At 40.1% G+C, this 14,754-nt stretch overlaps 1 protein-coding gene across 12 annotated transcripts in view; it reads left to right on the forward strand.

The window, feature by feature from the left end:
* The window catches only part of LOC122563516 (MOB kinase activator 3B), a 168,088-nt gene extending 159,788 nt beyond the window's left edge, over positions 1-8,300 (forward strand). For all 12 annotated transcript variants that reach the window (XM_087995498.1, XM_043717337.2, XM_043717374.2 and 9 more), the window contains one exon: positions 1,592-8,300. In XM_087995498.1, the coding sequence (XP_087851624.1) occupies positions 1,592-1,621 (30 nt within the window). In that variant the 3' untranslated portion in view covers positions 1,622-8,300. The remainder of the gene's footprint in view (positions 1-1,591) is intronic.
* The last annotated feature ends 6,454 nt before the right edge of the window (positions 8,301-14,754 follow it).

The raw sequence follows: 14,754 nt of genomic DNA on the forward strand, positions 1-14,754 counted from the left end.
AAGTGGCTTTGCACCTTCACCCATCTGCATTGTTCAGATATGTATGGCAGGAAGGTGGATTGAGAGCTTTAAATAGCTAAGAACTAGTCCTCAATAGGCCTAAGGGCAGCTGAGTTGGTGGAGGACTTGAGATGGTCATCCAACATATGGAGAAATTGATATTCCCTCAGAGAGTTGCTGAAATTCTTAAACAAAAGTGCTGGTGGGAGCTGACTCCATAAACAATATTATAAAGGGAGTTGGACACGTTCTTGAGGATGAAGGACATACAGGCTTATGGACAAAAAGTGGGAATGCAGGATAAAGCGTTATTGATTTCGGAAGGAGTTATTACTGGCACAACCGTACTGAATGCCATTTTTTCTGTGCTGTACATTTCTAGGGTTCTGTGATAAAAGACCTATTATGCTAAGTTATTATTTAGTAGCTGTATTATGGAATTATTATTATGGAATTTTAAAATCATGTTCTTTTTCTGTTTCCAATTCAATTCCCTCCAAGCTACTTAGTGGTCTCTTACCAGCACCTCCTCTGCTTCCAGTGACCAGATAGCCATTCTTCTTTTCTCAGCCTAACATATCTCTTGTGTGTGCTCAGTTCCTGAGATGGTTCAAGTCCAACTCCAGAAACCAAGTACTTATATAGGCTGATGCCATAGTGAGGAAACCCTGCATTGTCATAATATTCAGCACTTATTTTTATTTGTTCATGGGATCAAGATATAACTGGATAGGTCTGTTTTTATGTGTCATCTCTTTGTCCTGAGAAGGTTGTGGTAAACTGACTTCTTGAACTCCTTCATATGATGCTGTACACCCTGACTTTGGGGGTGAAATTCCAGGATTCTGACCCAGAATGGGAGGACTGACAATGTAGTCCCATGTCAGATTAGTGTATGATTTGGAGGGGAATTCTTCGTGCATCAGCTGCCTTTTATTCTAGGTGGCAAAAGTTGTAGGTTTCAATGTGCTGTTGAAGGAGCTTTGGTCAGGTATTGTATTGTGTCTTGTGGACAATACACATTGCTGCCACTATGTATCTTTTATGAAGGAAATGAATGTTAAAGACAGTGGATGAAAATCCTCAACTCTACACAGGGTGGAGCTCAAATCTGGTACCCCCTTCTCATGTGTGGCTTCACTAATTTCTGTTCCAGTGCAGGTGAATATTGAAAATGAACACTTTATTCTTGAATAGTATTGAAATTGCAGACCGACACCTTTTTATTTCTTTTGTTCTTTTTTTCTCTATTCTTGTGAAAGACACAAGGTGCACGAATCTTTATTCAAATTTCCACCACCAGGAAGAATGGAAATACCCGAATAGCCTGTGACAAGCAGTGCCCTTCACATCAAAGAGCAATGCTGTGTGATCAAACAGTGAAGGGGAGGGCAGGGATTAAATCAAAATAGAGTTGGAGGGGGAAATACTGACACCTTTTTATTGTGATTCTATGTTAATGATCTCGTAGACGTTGTTCAAATTGGATTTGTTTGGTCTCCCAAGGTTCATTAATTCAACTGCACAGAAAACTTTGTTCAATTTATAATCAATGTTTTAAGTCATAAAATGTCTTTCTTCTGGTTTTCAGAAAGAGATGACATCGCGGATATGCCACTAAATGGTTATAGAGATTCCAGTTAACTACAGAACCCAGCAAGCATCAACCTGCAAGCAATACATCAGCTGTCTCCTCTGCTTGCATCAGCATCACTGGGACTAATACTTCAAAGACAGATAAAGCCCAACAGCAACCTCAGGCAATTTTTGTGTATTTGTGTTGGTAAAATGTCTGAATACTGAAAACATTGTCTCAAACTGGTATTATGAAAAGCACTCTGTAATTTTAAACTGCTTGTTCCCTTTTAATTTTTCAACAGTCCAGCTTTTGACTTAAACTGGATCACTGCCTGCAAGTGGTATATACAATCCAGTGCATCAGTATGTATTGTTTAACAGACTTCAGTCTGACAGCTGATAATAGTTTTATTTAGGGCATAGTTAATAGCCCATACCTATCATCATAACATGATCAGTGAGAGAGACTGAGTCCTGCAGTAAACTCAAAAACTCTCTTTTTCTATGTCTGCCTTTAAATCTATCTACCTTCATGATCAGATGAAAGTTTCCTTTTTGAATTGGGTGCACAAAGTAGCAGATTTGAAGAGATTGGAGTTGACAGAACTATTTACTAGCTCGAAACTCTGAGGCAAACCCAGTATACTCGCTTAGTTTCATGTCACCCCTCAATGCTAAAGGACAGTGAAATTAGCATTCTGAAATTAGCATTCTTTTTCTCACTATTATTCTCCTTTATTCTGATGTGCTCACTGGCATGTAGTTCTTATTCTCCTTCCTATACTGACCTGTTTGCCAGGGGTTGTTTGCTGTTGCCTGAAATCTCTCTTCTGCCCACCATCCAGCTCAGGCTTCCCATCATGTCCAGGTGGGAGTCTCTAGCAGACCAGGCCCAACAGCTAAAATCCCACAGACCTCAGGGTACACTGCAGCAAATGGTTTCCCATTCAGCCACATAACTCTTGCCGTTAAAAATCTGATACTTAAGATTCAGCAGCTAAGAGCAGTCTGAAATGATGGGTGACAATAATTCTGTCATACGCATTCTTGACATAGGTATGCAGTTTCCACAGGCTACAATAATTAGAGGCAGGGATTCTGGTTCCTTACTTAGCGTGAGGTTAATTGAAGCTTCTATTCCTGCTCCAGTGCACATTAACCAACCTAACACAGCAAAGGGAATCAAACCTAGAGGTCTATTGAAAAAGTAGTTCAACATCAGTTCAACTTTTCCCTTTTCATTTCAAGCACACTCCCAGTCCACTCAAGTCCTCTTGGCTTTAATTGAATTTTCCATATTTCCCTACTTCCAATCCTTTTATTTTTCTGGATCTATTTACTGTTTTACAATTTATGCAATAGGAGACATTGTTTCTAAATGTCTAGCCTATTGAATCCTTTTAATGTTTTGTACACCTCACTCACATCATCACTTAATCTGAGAAGGGCTGAGTTTATTATGAACACCGCCACGAGGTGACACAGTGCCCATTGCTGCCAGGAACCTACTCTGCGTTTTCTGTTTTGAGTTATTTTCCAGAGTATGTGACCTACATGCTGTCCAATCCAGATGTTCTGTCCACCTAGCCAGAAACTCACTGACTATGGATCTGACAAACAAGCAACTGTCCACCACCAGGACTTACACTGCGTGTGCTCTAAATACCGTTTGGTACAGAGCCTGTCCACTGCCTTTCACACAATGGCAGATAGTTGCTCAGCAGGGGCTGGGTTGCTCCACTTCACCCCAGCTTCCTTGACACTCCCCGAACCCCATCCCACCACAATCTCCCTAGTTGTCTTGCCTCCAGTTCGCCTGGCGTCTTGTCCTCCAGTCTTCCCATTGCCTTGCCATCAGTCCCTTCCTCAACAGTTGCTCCAGAAAGGACGCACAGTGGGTGGCATCAGTGTATGTGCAGGTGCTGATATTACTGTGCACAGACCGCGGTGACATCAGCGATGAATGTACGGACACTCTCGCAATCTGTTATGACCAGCTGACATCATGGACCATGTGCGAGTGGTGTGTGAGGGGCAATTTGATGGCCATATTGGAGCATTCATTCCGATCTCAGAGTGCCAGCCAGGTTAATAAAATCTATCTGAATATTTTCACTTTCTTCCTCACAAGCTGTTGGTCTGCTTTATTTCTGGTTCTGATAGGTAGTCAGTGAACTGAAAGGTTAATCCTACCTTCCTCTCTTCACAGATGCTGCTTGGCTGACTGAGGGTTTTCAGTATTATCAGTTTTCATTTTAGATTTCCAATGTTTTCTTTTATAATTTAATTGTGTTGGTTCAAACCAAGTTCCTTTCCCATTATTCCACAGCGTTAAGTCAAACAGCTTCATATGCCACTATTTCTCATTGTCTCACAGTCTTAGATGTCAGTGATTTTCCTTACCAGCTACATTCAAGTAGCATTCAGTATTAAATGGAGCTTTATAATCACAAAGAAGACATTCCTGTTATCACTTGGATAGCATAGACTCAGAATGAATAAGAGATGTAAAAATTTGAGCTTTGAGCTGTCAGTATTTTGTAAAATCTCAATAGAATTTAGATTTGCTTCATAGTGCTTCTTACCTTTAAATTCATAGAATCTGCAGTACAGAAGGAGCCCATTCAACCCATCATGTGTGCACCAGCTCCTGAAAGAGCTACCCAGCTAGTCCCATTCACCAGCCTTATCTCCAAAGCCCTCTAACTTCATCACTTTCAAATATATATGCAGTTCTCTTTTGAAATCTCCTATGGATCTGCCTCTGCCTCTCTTCCAGACAGCAAATTCAAGATCCTAACAACTCTCTACATAAAGAAGGATATTCTGTTTCCACTAGTTGATCTGTTAATTATGAGAGGTCACAATTTCAAGACTGTCAACAAGACAGATAGGAATGAGAGGAGGAGAAAGTTACTACTTTTAGTTATTGACATAAAAAATAGTGGAAACAGAATATCCTTCTTTACCCTGTCAGAATTGTTAATAACTTTGAACATCTCAGTAAAGTCACCACTCAAGCTTCTCTGCTCCAAGGAGAATGACCTAATTTCTCTAATCTTGCCTTATATGTAAAATCCCTCATTCCTGATATCATTCTTGTAAATCTCCTTTGCATTCCCTTCAGGGCTTTAATGTCCTTTCTGAAATAAGGTGCTCAGAACTGAACACAATACTCCAAATGTGGTCTGACTAATGATTTGTAGAGGTAGAGCATCACTTCTTTGCTTTTATACTCTATGCCTCTATTGATAAACCCAAGGATCCTATAAGCCTTCTTAACAACTGTTTCCATTCGCCTGGCTACCCTAAAAGGATTATGCATGTGAACTCTGAGATCCCTCTGCTCCTGAACTCACCTTAAAGTTGCATGATTGAGTCTGTATTGTTCTTTCTACTAAAAGGCATTAGTTCCCATTTTTCTGCACTGAAATTCATCTGCAAGGTGAGTGTCCATTTGGCCAACTTGCCATTGTCACTCTGAAGTCAATCAGCATCGTCCTGTTGGCACCCATCTCCAAGTCATTTATATAAATCAGAAAATGTCCTGACACTGATCTCTGGGAAACAACACTTTGAACTTTTCTCTAACCTATGAACTGCCCAGCTATGCCTTCCCTGTGTTTCCTATCTTTTAGTCAACTTTTAAACTATGATGCCAAGGACTCAAAATCCTGAACATTTCTAATTTGCTAACCAACCTGCCATGTTTTCTCAAAGTTCTGAAAGTGCATTAAGTGGCTATTTCTAGGTACATTCTAAGAAACAGCTTTATGCTGAGGAAATTAGTTTTTCAGCATGCTGAAACAATTGGAATGGCAGACTGAAAGGTGGCTGTAAGAATGCAACCAGATGATGGAAATCATTAGACAAATCATCGCTGCCAATTACATATTCTGTACCAGCCAAAGCTGAACAAAAACTCGGTAAGCCAGCAAGTCCATTGTAAAAAAAAGATATTGCAACATGGTAAGCTGCAATTATGTTTGGTCATCAGACTTCTTACACACTGATTTCCAAGTGGTCTAGTTGGAAGTAGTTTCTAAGGCTAGCTCTGTGGGAATGATGGTCAAGCCATACCGAAAGCATTCTTGGAAGCCACCAGCAGACATTTGCTAAGATGGTGACTTTCCTTCACTACACTCATTTGAATCAATAATAATCCACTCACTAATCAGAAAAAAAAATGATTTTGACTTATTTGTTTATGTTCTGTTCTTTACAGTGATAAGGAGCAACAGATGCTTTAAGATCAACTTGAGATTTATCCAGTACAATGCTTATTTATTGAACTTAAGATTTTAGCTGATCCATACATTGTGTCAAGACTTTTACCATTCTATGATTGATTCTGAGAAGGCTTAACCAAGTAGATGACAATAGAAATGTTTAAAGAGTGTGGTGAGGCTGAAAGTTTTTGAATGATACAAGGAGAATGCTTGTTGCTCCTTGCAATTAATAAAGTATTTAATTGGTAATCTGTTTTGGGACTCTATGTGGTTATGAAAAGCATGATGTAAATACAAGTTCTCTTCAATCAAAAACCTTGGATGCTGAAAATCTGAAATAAAAGCAAAAATATCTGGAAATAGTGGGTGAGACAGAGATCATGAAGCTATCTCTTTCTTCACAGATGTTACCTGACCTGCTGAGTCTTCGTAGGATTTTTATTTTCTGTTTTTGTTCCACAAACAGTAAGTCTTCACTTAAAGTTATGGATATGTTCCTGAAAACACTGATATTAAGTGAAACATGAACCATCACATGTTCTGTAGAATCATCCTTATCAGAAAAGAGCAGATATTAAAACATTACACCCTGTAAGTTGGAATATTTTATATTGTCATATTCCTAATTTGGTAAATCAAACTTTTGAGACTTAAATAGGTTTACAGATATAGAATAAAAGTGCAACTTTCCACTTACAGTGCCTCATCCACACTGGCCATGCTGCATCTGAAACCTCCTGCTCCCTGATTCTGCAAGTCACTGCAATCTGTCCCTGCTCCTCAACCTTCAAGATGTGGCCTGTCCCCTATTTCCAACCTCCAATTTGCAGTGTGTTTCCCATCCTTGATCAACTAACGCACTATTCCCCTTTCCTAGACATGTGCTGCTTTTCAAGATCCAGATTCAATTGTTAAATGGAGCTCCAGTGTCATGGATGTGCACATTCTGATGGTTCCAAAATGCTGAGACTTTTACAATCCATGCGTTTTTAAATGCTTTCACTCTACATTTTCCTCTCTTGAACTCTCGCTGAGAGAAAAGGTTTGGGAGAAGAGCACCGAGACAAGACGAGCTGTGAAGATCATAAAAAAAAAATAGGGTGAGAGGAGGGGGGAAATGATACATGGATGAGTTTTGGAAAAGTAAGTATCTGCAACTCAAAGTTGGGGAATGGCAAGGTGCCTCAACTGGGAAGTCAAAAAGGAAGAAGAGGCCATAGCTAGAATGTTTGCAGTGGGGAAGAGGTTGCATATGGTAGGTTTGGAATGAAGATGAGGCCACAACAGAGAAGTTGGGAATAGAGAAAGGCTGCAACTTGAAGATTGAGGAAGAGGAGGAAAGTTCTCACGCTGGAAGTCAGGTAGAGGGGGCACCAATTGGGTCATGCTGGAAACTGCATTAAAACAAATCTTGCAATGCTCTACAAAATTACACGTGCTATTAACTTACCGATGTAAAAGTGAAACAATGTTAAAGAAGAAAACTTTAAATTAAGACTTACTGTATTTTAAATGTATATCTCTCACAATTCTGTTAGCAAGTTATGGAGATAATCTACAGTTTTGTCTTTTCATTATAATGGAAAATTTCATCCCCTTCATGTTCTCTAAAATATTACTGGAAGTTTGTAAGAACATACAGCAAAGACATGATGTATGTTAGCAAACTGTGTTTTGCAACTAAACTGTTTGAAATTTTCTTTGGAAATTAAATGTTGATACTATGACCCAGTAATAAACTAGAATTTAACCACTAATTTTGTTTTCTGTGATAAAATGGAATATTTTGTGAAATCAACATTTGATAACAAAATATTTTTTGTTTGTTTGCTTGCTGATGATACCTTTCCAGGTTTAAGCCTTCTGATTCTAGAGTTACGTTTTAATGAGCCTAAAGTTAATCTTGAAGGATGAAATAGTATTACACTTAATAAAACCCCAAAATCTCCACATTTATTATATTGCAATCCTAATATAGCACATCCATTCCCTCTTTAGCACAGATGAAATTTAACCTTCTCTCTGTATTAACTGGAAACTTTAGGCCCCATGCTATATTTTAAGAGAATTCCAGAGAGGAGGGTTGCAGCCAATGATGCACATGTCCCCCTTGTAACAATACCATCTGCTTTGCAAGTATTGTATGAATTATTCAAAAAGAATATTGATGAGTTAACTAAAGTTTGATCAATAATCTCATAAATGCTCTGAGGCTTCAAACAACTTGTGATTCTGACTCTGGCAAAACTGAAATCCAAAAATCAGGAGATCTACTCATTGATTACGTTTTCATTTTGATTAATTGTGATTAAAATCGAGATGTTTCTGCATTTAGAACAAAGCGATTGGATTTTTTTTACATTCAGTTCTATTGAATCACACAAAGTTGATTTGTATTTAGTTGAGGTGTTGATTAAGAGGGGTTTATTTAATTTGCTTTCCCATGTCCTACTTAAATAAAATTTTATTTTAAACTAAACCTCTGTGACAATGTGCTTTATTTTGGATGTCAACTTTACTGCTAAGAACTACTGCGTTTTGGCATGAAAAGTGTGGCATGTTGTGTGCTAAACCCCTGTTTTACTGTTAAAGAGTATATTTTGTTTCTGGTGTAGTAATGTTAGAAGGTAAAACTTAATATGGACATACATTAAGGATGGATTTTCAGAGTGGGATCAGGTATCCAATATCTGGATCATCCTGGGTCCTCAGTGTGTGTCAGTGACACTGTTCAAAGTTGGGCAAGGTGCAAGCTTGGTGTCCAACTAGAGTTGCCAAACACTTCAGAAATGGTAGCGGCCTGTCCAGAAAAGGCAAGTGGCAGCCATGATGGCAGATCTGGCTGCTCTGTTGACTAGAGCAAGCCTTTTCAGAACACCAAGAGGCGACACATGGTGAAGTGTGGCCTTGGACACCAGGTTGAGGTATAACTCTTAGTATGGTACTAGTTGCTCTGCAAATTTCATTTGAATACAAAAGACAGACAAACTTCCTTTGGCCTATGAAGAAATCAACAGCTTTGCTTTAACTTTTTTTGCTGCCATGAAGCTTGTCATTTGACATTCTGTCTGCACTATGTGTGATTGCTGTTCTTGTCTCTGATAGTTTGTGGGCAATAATGGTTTCTCATAGACTCCCTACAGTGTGGGAGGGGGCCATTTGACCCATTGAGTGCACACCGAACCTCTGAACAGTATTTCATCCAGACCCATCCCCTAACCTATCCCTGTAACCCTGCATTACCCATGGTTAATCCATCTGACCTATATATCCCTGGACATTATGGGCAATTTAGCATGGCCAATCCACCTAAACCACACATCTTTGGAAACCAGAGCACCCAGAGGAAACACATGCAGACAGACATGGGGAGAATGTGCAAACTCCATAAAAACAGTCACCTGAGGGTAGAATTAAACCTGGATCCCTGGCACTGTGAAGCAGCAGTGCTAACCACTGAGCCACCGTGCTTACTTGAGTGACCACCATCAGACTCTTGACAGATCGTTTTTTCCAATTCTTCTAAATTTAGTATTGTCCAAATCACTGTTCTCTGTAAGTACATCTGTCATGAATACTGACTATTCCATCCTTCCTTCAATCTCTAGCACATGACTGTTGAGGTCACTGTTATATCCTGCCTGCACCCTTTCCAATACTTCCACGTCCTTCCTATAATAGTGACCAGAACTGTACGCAATAAACCAGGCTGCACAAGAGTTTTGTATAGCTGCAGTATGTTCTCGTGGCTCCGAAACTCAATCCTTCTACCAATAAAAGTTAACACACAGCCTTCTTAACAACCCTGTCAACCTGGGTGGCAACTTCCAGGGATCTATGCACATGGACACCGAGATCTCACTGTTCTTCCACACTACCAAGAATCTTACCATTAACCCAGTACTCTCTATTCCTGTTACTGTTCCAAAGTGAATTACCTCACACTTTTCCACATTAACCCCATTTGCAACCTCTCAGCCCTGTTCTGCAGCTTATCTATGTCCATCTGTAACCTGCAACATCCTTCTGCACCACCCACAACTCCACTAAAATTAGTGTGATCCACAAATTTACTAACTTATCCTTCTACATTTATAAAAATGACAAATAGCAGTGGACCCAAAACAGATCCTTGCCGTACACCACTAGTAACTGAACTCCAGGATGAACACTTCCCATCAACCACAACCTTCTGTCTTCTTTCAGCTAGCCAATTTCTGATCCAAACTACTAAATCACGCTCAATCCCATGCCTCTGTATTTTCTCCAATAACCTACTGTGGGAAACTTTATCAAACGCTTTACTGAAATCCATATACACCACATCAACCGCTTTACCCTCATCCATTTATGGGATAAGAGGGAACTTGGTCCAACTATTATTATTATAGTTGCCCTACTGAAAATGAGAGACATTCTGATGGCTGGACACAAGTGTGAACTGTGCTTTCAGAAAGACACCTTCCAATCCATGCTTCCTCCACCAACCCACAATTTCCTTACATAAATAGCTATATGAAAAACCCTCACTATTTGAGCTATATTGAGACTGCTTTATCAACAGAAAGACACCAAGTAGGAATACTGTACCAGCCAAACTGCTCAAGTGCAGAACTGCCATCCATTGTCACACCTTTACAATCTTCTCATCTACTCTATTGCAAACATTTCCTATGTGAAGTGTGGAGTGAAAAGGGCCTGTGTTTTAGCCCATATTCTGAAATTTTCTTCTCCAACATTTCTACCTTGTCTGCAAATATGGAAGGAGTCATACAAACTTAGTAACTGATATGAGCTTGACTTACATACATTCTGTTTACTCCTTCTCCTCCATAAGTTGTAGATGGAGAGAGATTCCATTGGGATACTCATTGTTCCTTACAAAGCAGGAAAACTGTTCCCTGGAAAACATGCAGTATGCAAAGCTAAGCTTTGAGAAGTTCTCACTAAAGCTCCAATGCATTTCACTAATTTTCTTTCTCTCATGATAGCAATAGATCTTTGAAATGTTGGGTGGAATTTTCCCAGGAAAATCACCAGATTCTGATTCTCCCAGTTTATTGTCATTTTTTCCAATTACTAGAGACACAAGACAGGTGCAAACTAAAGACACCATAGGTCATCATCAAATTGTACCATCAGTTGGAGCAGGATTTGCACTATATTTAGAGAAGTGCCTGATTATTTACAATGAATGTCATCCTCATTACCAATGTACCCTCAATAAGTTTTCCCTTCCCTTCCACTGTGACTGTAGTAATGGGTCTGCAGCAGGGATGGAGGAAGCCTGTTCTTTAATTGCCTATGTTGGCTTGGAAGACTTGACTGGTCATCCCCGTGGGTGTTTGGGCCCTGCTGAGAATGTCCTGTCCAGATATGGACTCACCCTCTTTGGCTTAGAATTCTGCAGGCTTCAGTATCATGGGCAGTGGGGTGATGGAGGAACTGGACATCTCTGGAGAATCCCGAGAGGAACCTTCTTCCAAAAGGAAGGTATATGTGAACCCTCCTCTGTCTGTATGTTCACTGCTACCAACTTTTCACCCTAAGAGGAAGGAGCACCTAGAGTTTGATTGAGTTCTCTCACTCCTGCCCATTGATGCTGAGCACCAAAGGCTACAGCAATGGAGTCCAGGTCTGTGCTCAATTCTGGCAGACATGTGCATGCTAAACTTGGGGAATGGCAATCACCATGCTATCCATGTAGACAGTCAGACAGTGCATGCTGGAAACAGTATGGAGCTAAAGATCATATGGCTGGACTCCTCCCACCTTCCAACCAGTTTACTGGATCATATTCTGCCTGAGGTTGAGCAGATTCTTGGTCTCTGGCAGTGTTCTGAGTGCCAGGGACCTGTGAGTTTCTGCTGTGATCAGATGTAGAGGTATGTTGTGCTCCTGATTCTCATCTAGAAAAATGTCCATGGTGTCAGCCTGTAAGGTGTTTGACAGTGGAAGAGTGCATAGTTTCCTCCTCAGAGGTGGAGCTGGGGGTCTTTGGTGCTTGCCTCTTCTGGCCACAAGTTCACTGGGCCTGGGTTCTAATGGTCTCTGCATAACAGGGGAGAGGGAATTAGTTGTATAAAAGCTTGTTCAGGATAAGAATGAGTTAGCAATGGTGTTAATGGGTGCAGTGCAGCACAACACAATGGAGCTTACTCAGTTGGTTGACATGGAGGTCTCAGTCTCACATGAGCCCTCTTCACTAGTCAACATTGCATCTCATATGAAATAATGAACCTAATATCTGCAACTCAACTGTTGTTCTTGGAACCCTCAGCCTGGTTGATAGAGATTGCTTTCCTGCAATGAGACAAAGGAAAGGACTGAGTATGATGAGAGTGGATGGAACAGACATGATTGGTGATGCAAGACTGGAGAGGTAGTGAGGTGGCCCTAGTGAGTAGGAAGTGCATAGGGGAAGAAGGGCTAATACTTTGGGAAGCTGATAGTTAGAAATGTTGTAAATAATAATGAGTTGCAGTCTATTAACCTTGGTGAGGAGTGTGTACAGTACTACAATTAGAGGGAACAGTGTTGGCCATATGGATGCGAGGTAGCAAAGAGAAAATAGTGGTGCTTGAAAAATGCAGAAGTCTTCCTGGGCATTTCTTCTCACTCTGGAGATATAACTGACCCAGGTCATTGTCTCTGTCTTGGCTGGTTGTATCTGGTGGAGTGACTTCCTTGGGCAGGCTCGAGAAAAGAACACTCCCCTTCTTTTGCTCACCCCATCTGCCAGTACCTCCAGCTCTAGCAGGAAAAAAAATGTCAGCTTCCGTTTTTGTGCCATTTGTAAGTTCTAGTGGTGCAGGACCAGTGTAAGAGCCAGTTCCTGGGTTGTGATGTACGAAGGGCTGAGAGTCGCTGGGGTTAAGATATCATTCTAGCAGTGTGACTATCACAAGGTCCCAGCAGTAAGCACATCTGACACTCCTGCTGTACAACTGCATGAGCCAGATTCTGAAGAAATCAATACCATAATCAGTGAGCTGAGGAACAGATGACAATGTGAGCACAGTCAACATTGGCAATCATGAATCAGTACCATGGACCTCCAAAAATGACATTTTGTCAAAAGATTTGGAAACTCTAGCCCTTTATATCTTTAATAGCTGAGACACAAAGTGGGGAAAAGTTTTTCCTGACAACAGTCATGTGAAATGGGCTGAACATCTAGAACACCACAGATATATGCACCAGATGTCAAGTTAGTGCTACTATTGCACAATAGAGAACCACAGATTGCTCATCAGATCCCATTAGCCAGAAAATCTTATATGACAATAAAGGTCACCTTTTTCAGCTATTTCAGTTTTGAACACAATAATATTTATTCATTGCACAAACTATGGAATATATTTGGATTACGTTTATATGTTACCTTATCTTTATCCATATTGTGGCATTCTTAGACAGCCTGCTATCTCTTTGATAAATACAATATCGTGATCCTGCAATGCAACCTCATCAACCTAATGCAGCAAAGCAGACTTACTGTATGATTCAATAAGATTTAGATAAAGAAGGTAATCCTTTCTAGTCAAATAGCATCAAACTTTAACAAAGTAATATGATTCATCTTCAGCAATGGCTTAAGGCAGTCTTCTTCGCAGCTACAAATATCTCATTTCTACAAGTTAATTGAATAGCCTATGCAAAAGAACGGTGAAAGTGCAAACAGATGGCTGATCCGAAGGCTTAGCTTGAAACTTTAGCTGAGTAGAGGGTTAACACCTAGGCTAAGAAAGGATAAAGCTTTCAATCCTGTTCCATTAGCCTAAATAGAATTATTCATGCTGTAGTATATATACAATATCTCCTATTACTTCAGAATCAGCACAGAATTTCATCTTGAATTCCACTCACCTACGTAATTTTCTTTTGTACAGTGATATGTTTCTAGAAATGATAACGACGTGACTAATTAATAAGTTACGGAGTCATCTACTGGGTAATATTTGACTGTTAATGACCAACATGTCTGAGAACCCCCCAGTTTGTGCACAGATATTCTCACTGATCCTTCTGGTCGTCTTTGGGTTTTACTGCATTTTCAAAGGAGCTTCTTTCACAGCATTCAGCTGGTGGTACATCGTGGGAGCATCCTGTATGGTGGCAGCTGCCTTCACCTCCTTCCGTATTTATGAAGTATGCACACTGGCAGCACGTCAAGACACTACTTCAGAACTCTCTTCAATGAATTCTTAACAATAATGAGTTGGAGACTGGTTTGCCAAATCTTAATACATCAAGCAAAAAAGTAACAAGATTGTGTGGACTTTGGCTTTGAGTAACAACCTACTGCCCCTTGGCAGCTTATTAACTTATTTTGAGCCTGAGTTGCCAGTCCTTAGAATGGTATGTAATATATAATGGTCTAAACACTGGATTGGTATGATATGCTGGGAGTTCATTTTTTCAATGGGACTGGGCAAATCTTTGGAAATGGTTTCATTTATTTTAGCTCCTCATTCCCCCTCTCGGAATCCTTTGTTGTTCTGACTTTGGCTTTTTCTGAATCCTCCCATCACCCAATTATTGGTGACCATGCCTTCAGTCTGGAAATCATTTCCTAAATGTCTCCATATCCTCATCTTTCTCTCATACTTTAAGATCCTCTTTGAGCAAATCTTTGATTAGCAATCCTATTGTTCTTAATTCACTTGTTCATTCTTGCCTGACCATGCTTCATTGAAGCACCTTAAGAAGTTCTTTTTATCTTAAAGATACTTTACAATTATGTTGCTGTAATTTGGAAGATCCAACATAATAATCTTTTCAAGAGGGAGAAAATTGTTACAGATGCTGGAATCTGCACTGAAAAGAAAAAATGCTGGAAATCACAGCAGGTTAGGCAGCATTATTGGAGAGAGAGAGAGAGCAAGCTAATGTTTCAAGTCTAGATGACTCTTCAAAGCTGAAAAGGGATCTTGCCTACTGAGTA

This window comes from Chiloscyllium plagiosum, unplaced genomic scaffold, assembly GCF_037043375.1.
Source record: "Chiloscyllium plagiosum isolate Xiang-an unplaced genomic scaffold, Cpla_swu_hap1 HiC_scaffold_2, whole genome shotgun sequence".
In the NCBI taxonomy this organism is placed as follows: Eukaryota; Metazoa; Chordata; class Chondrichthyes; order Orectolobiformes; family Hemiscylliidae; genus Chiloscyllium; species Chiloscyllium plagiosum.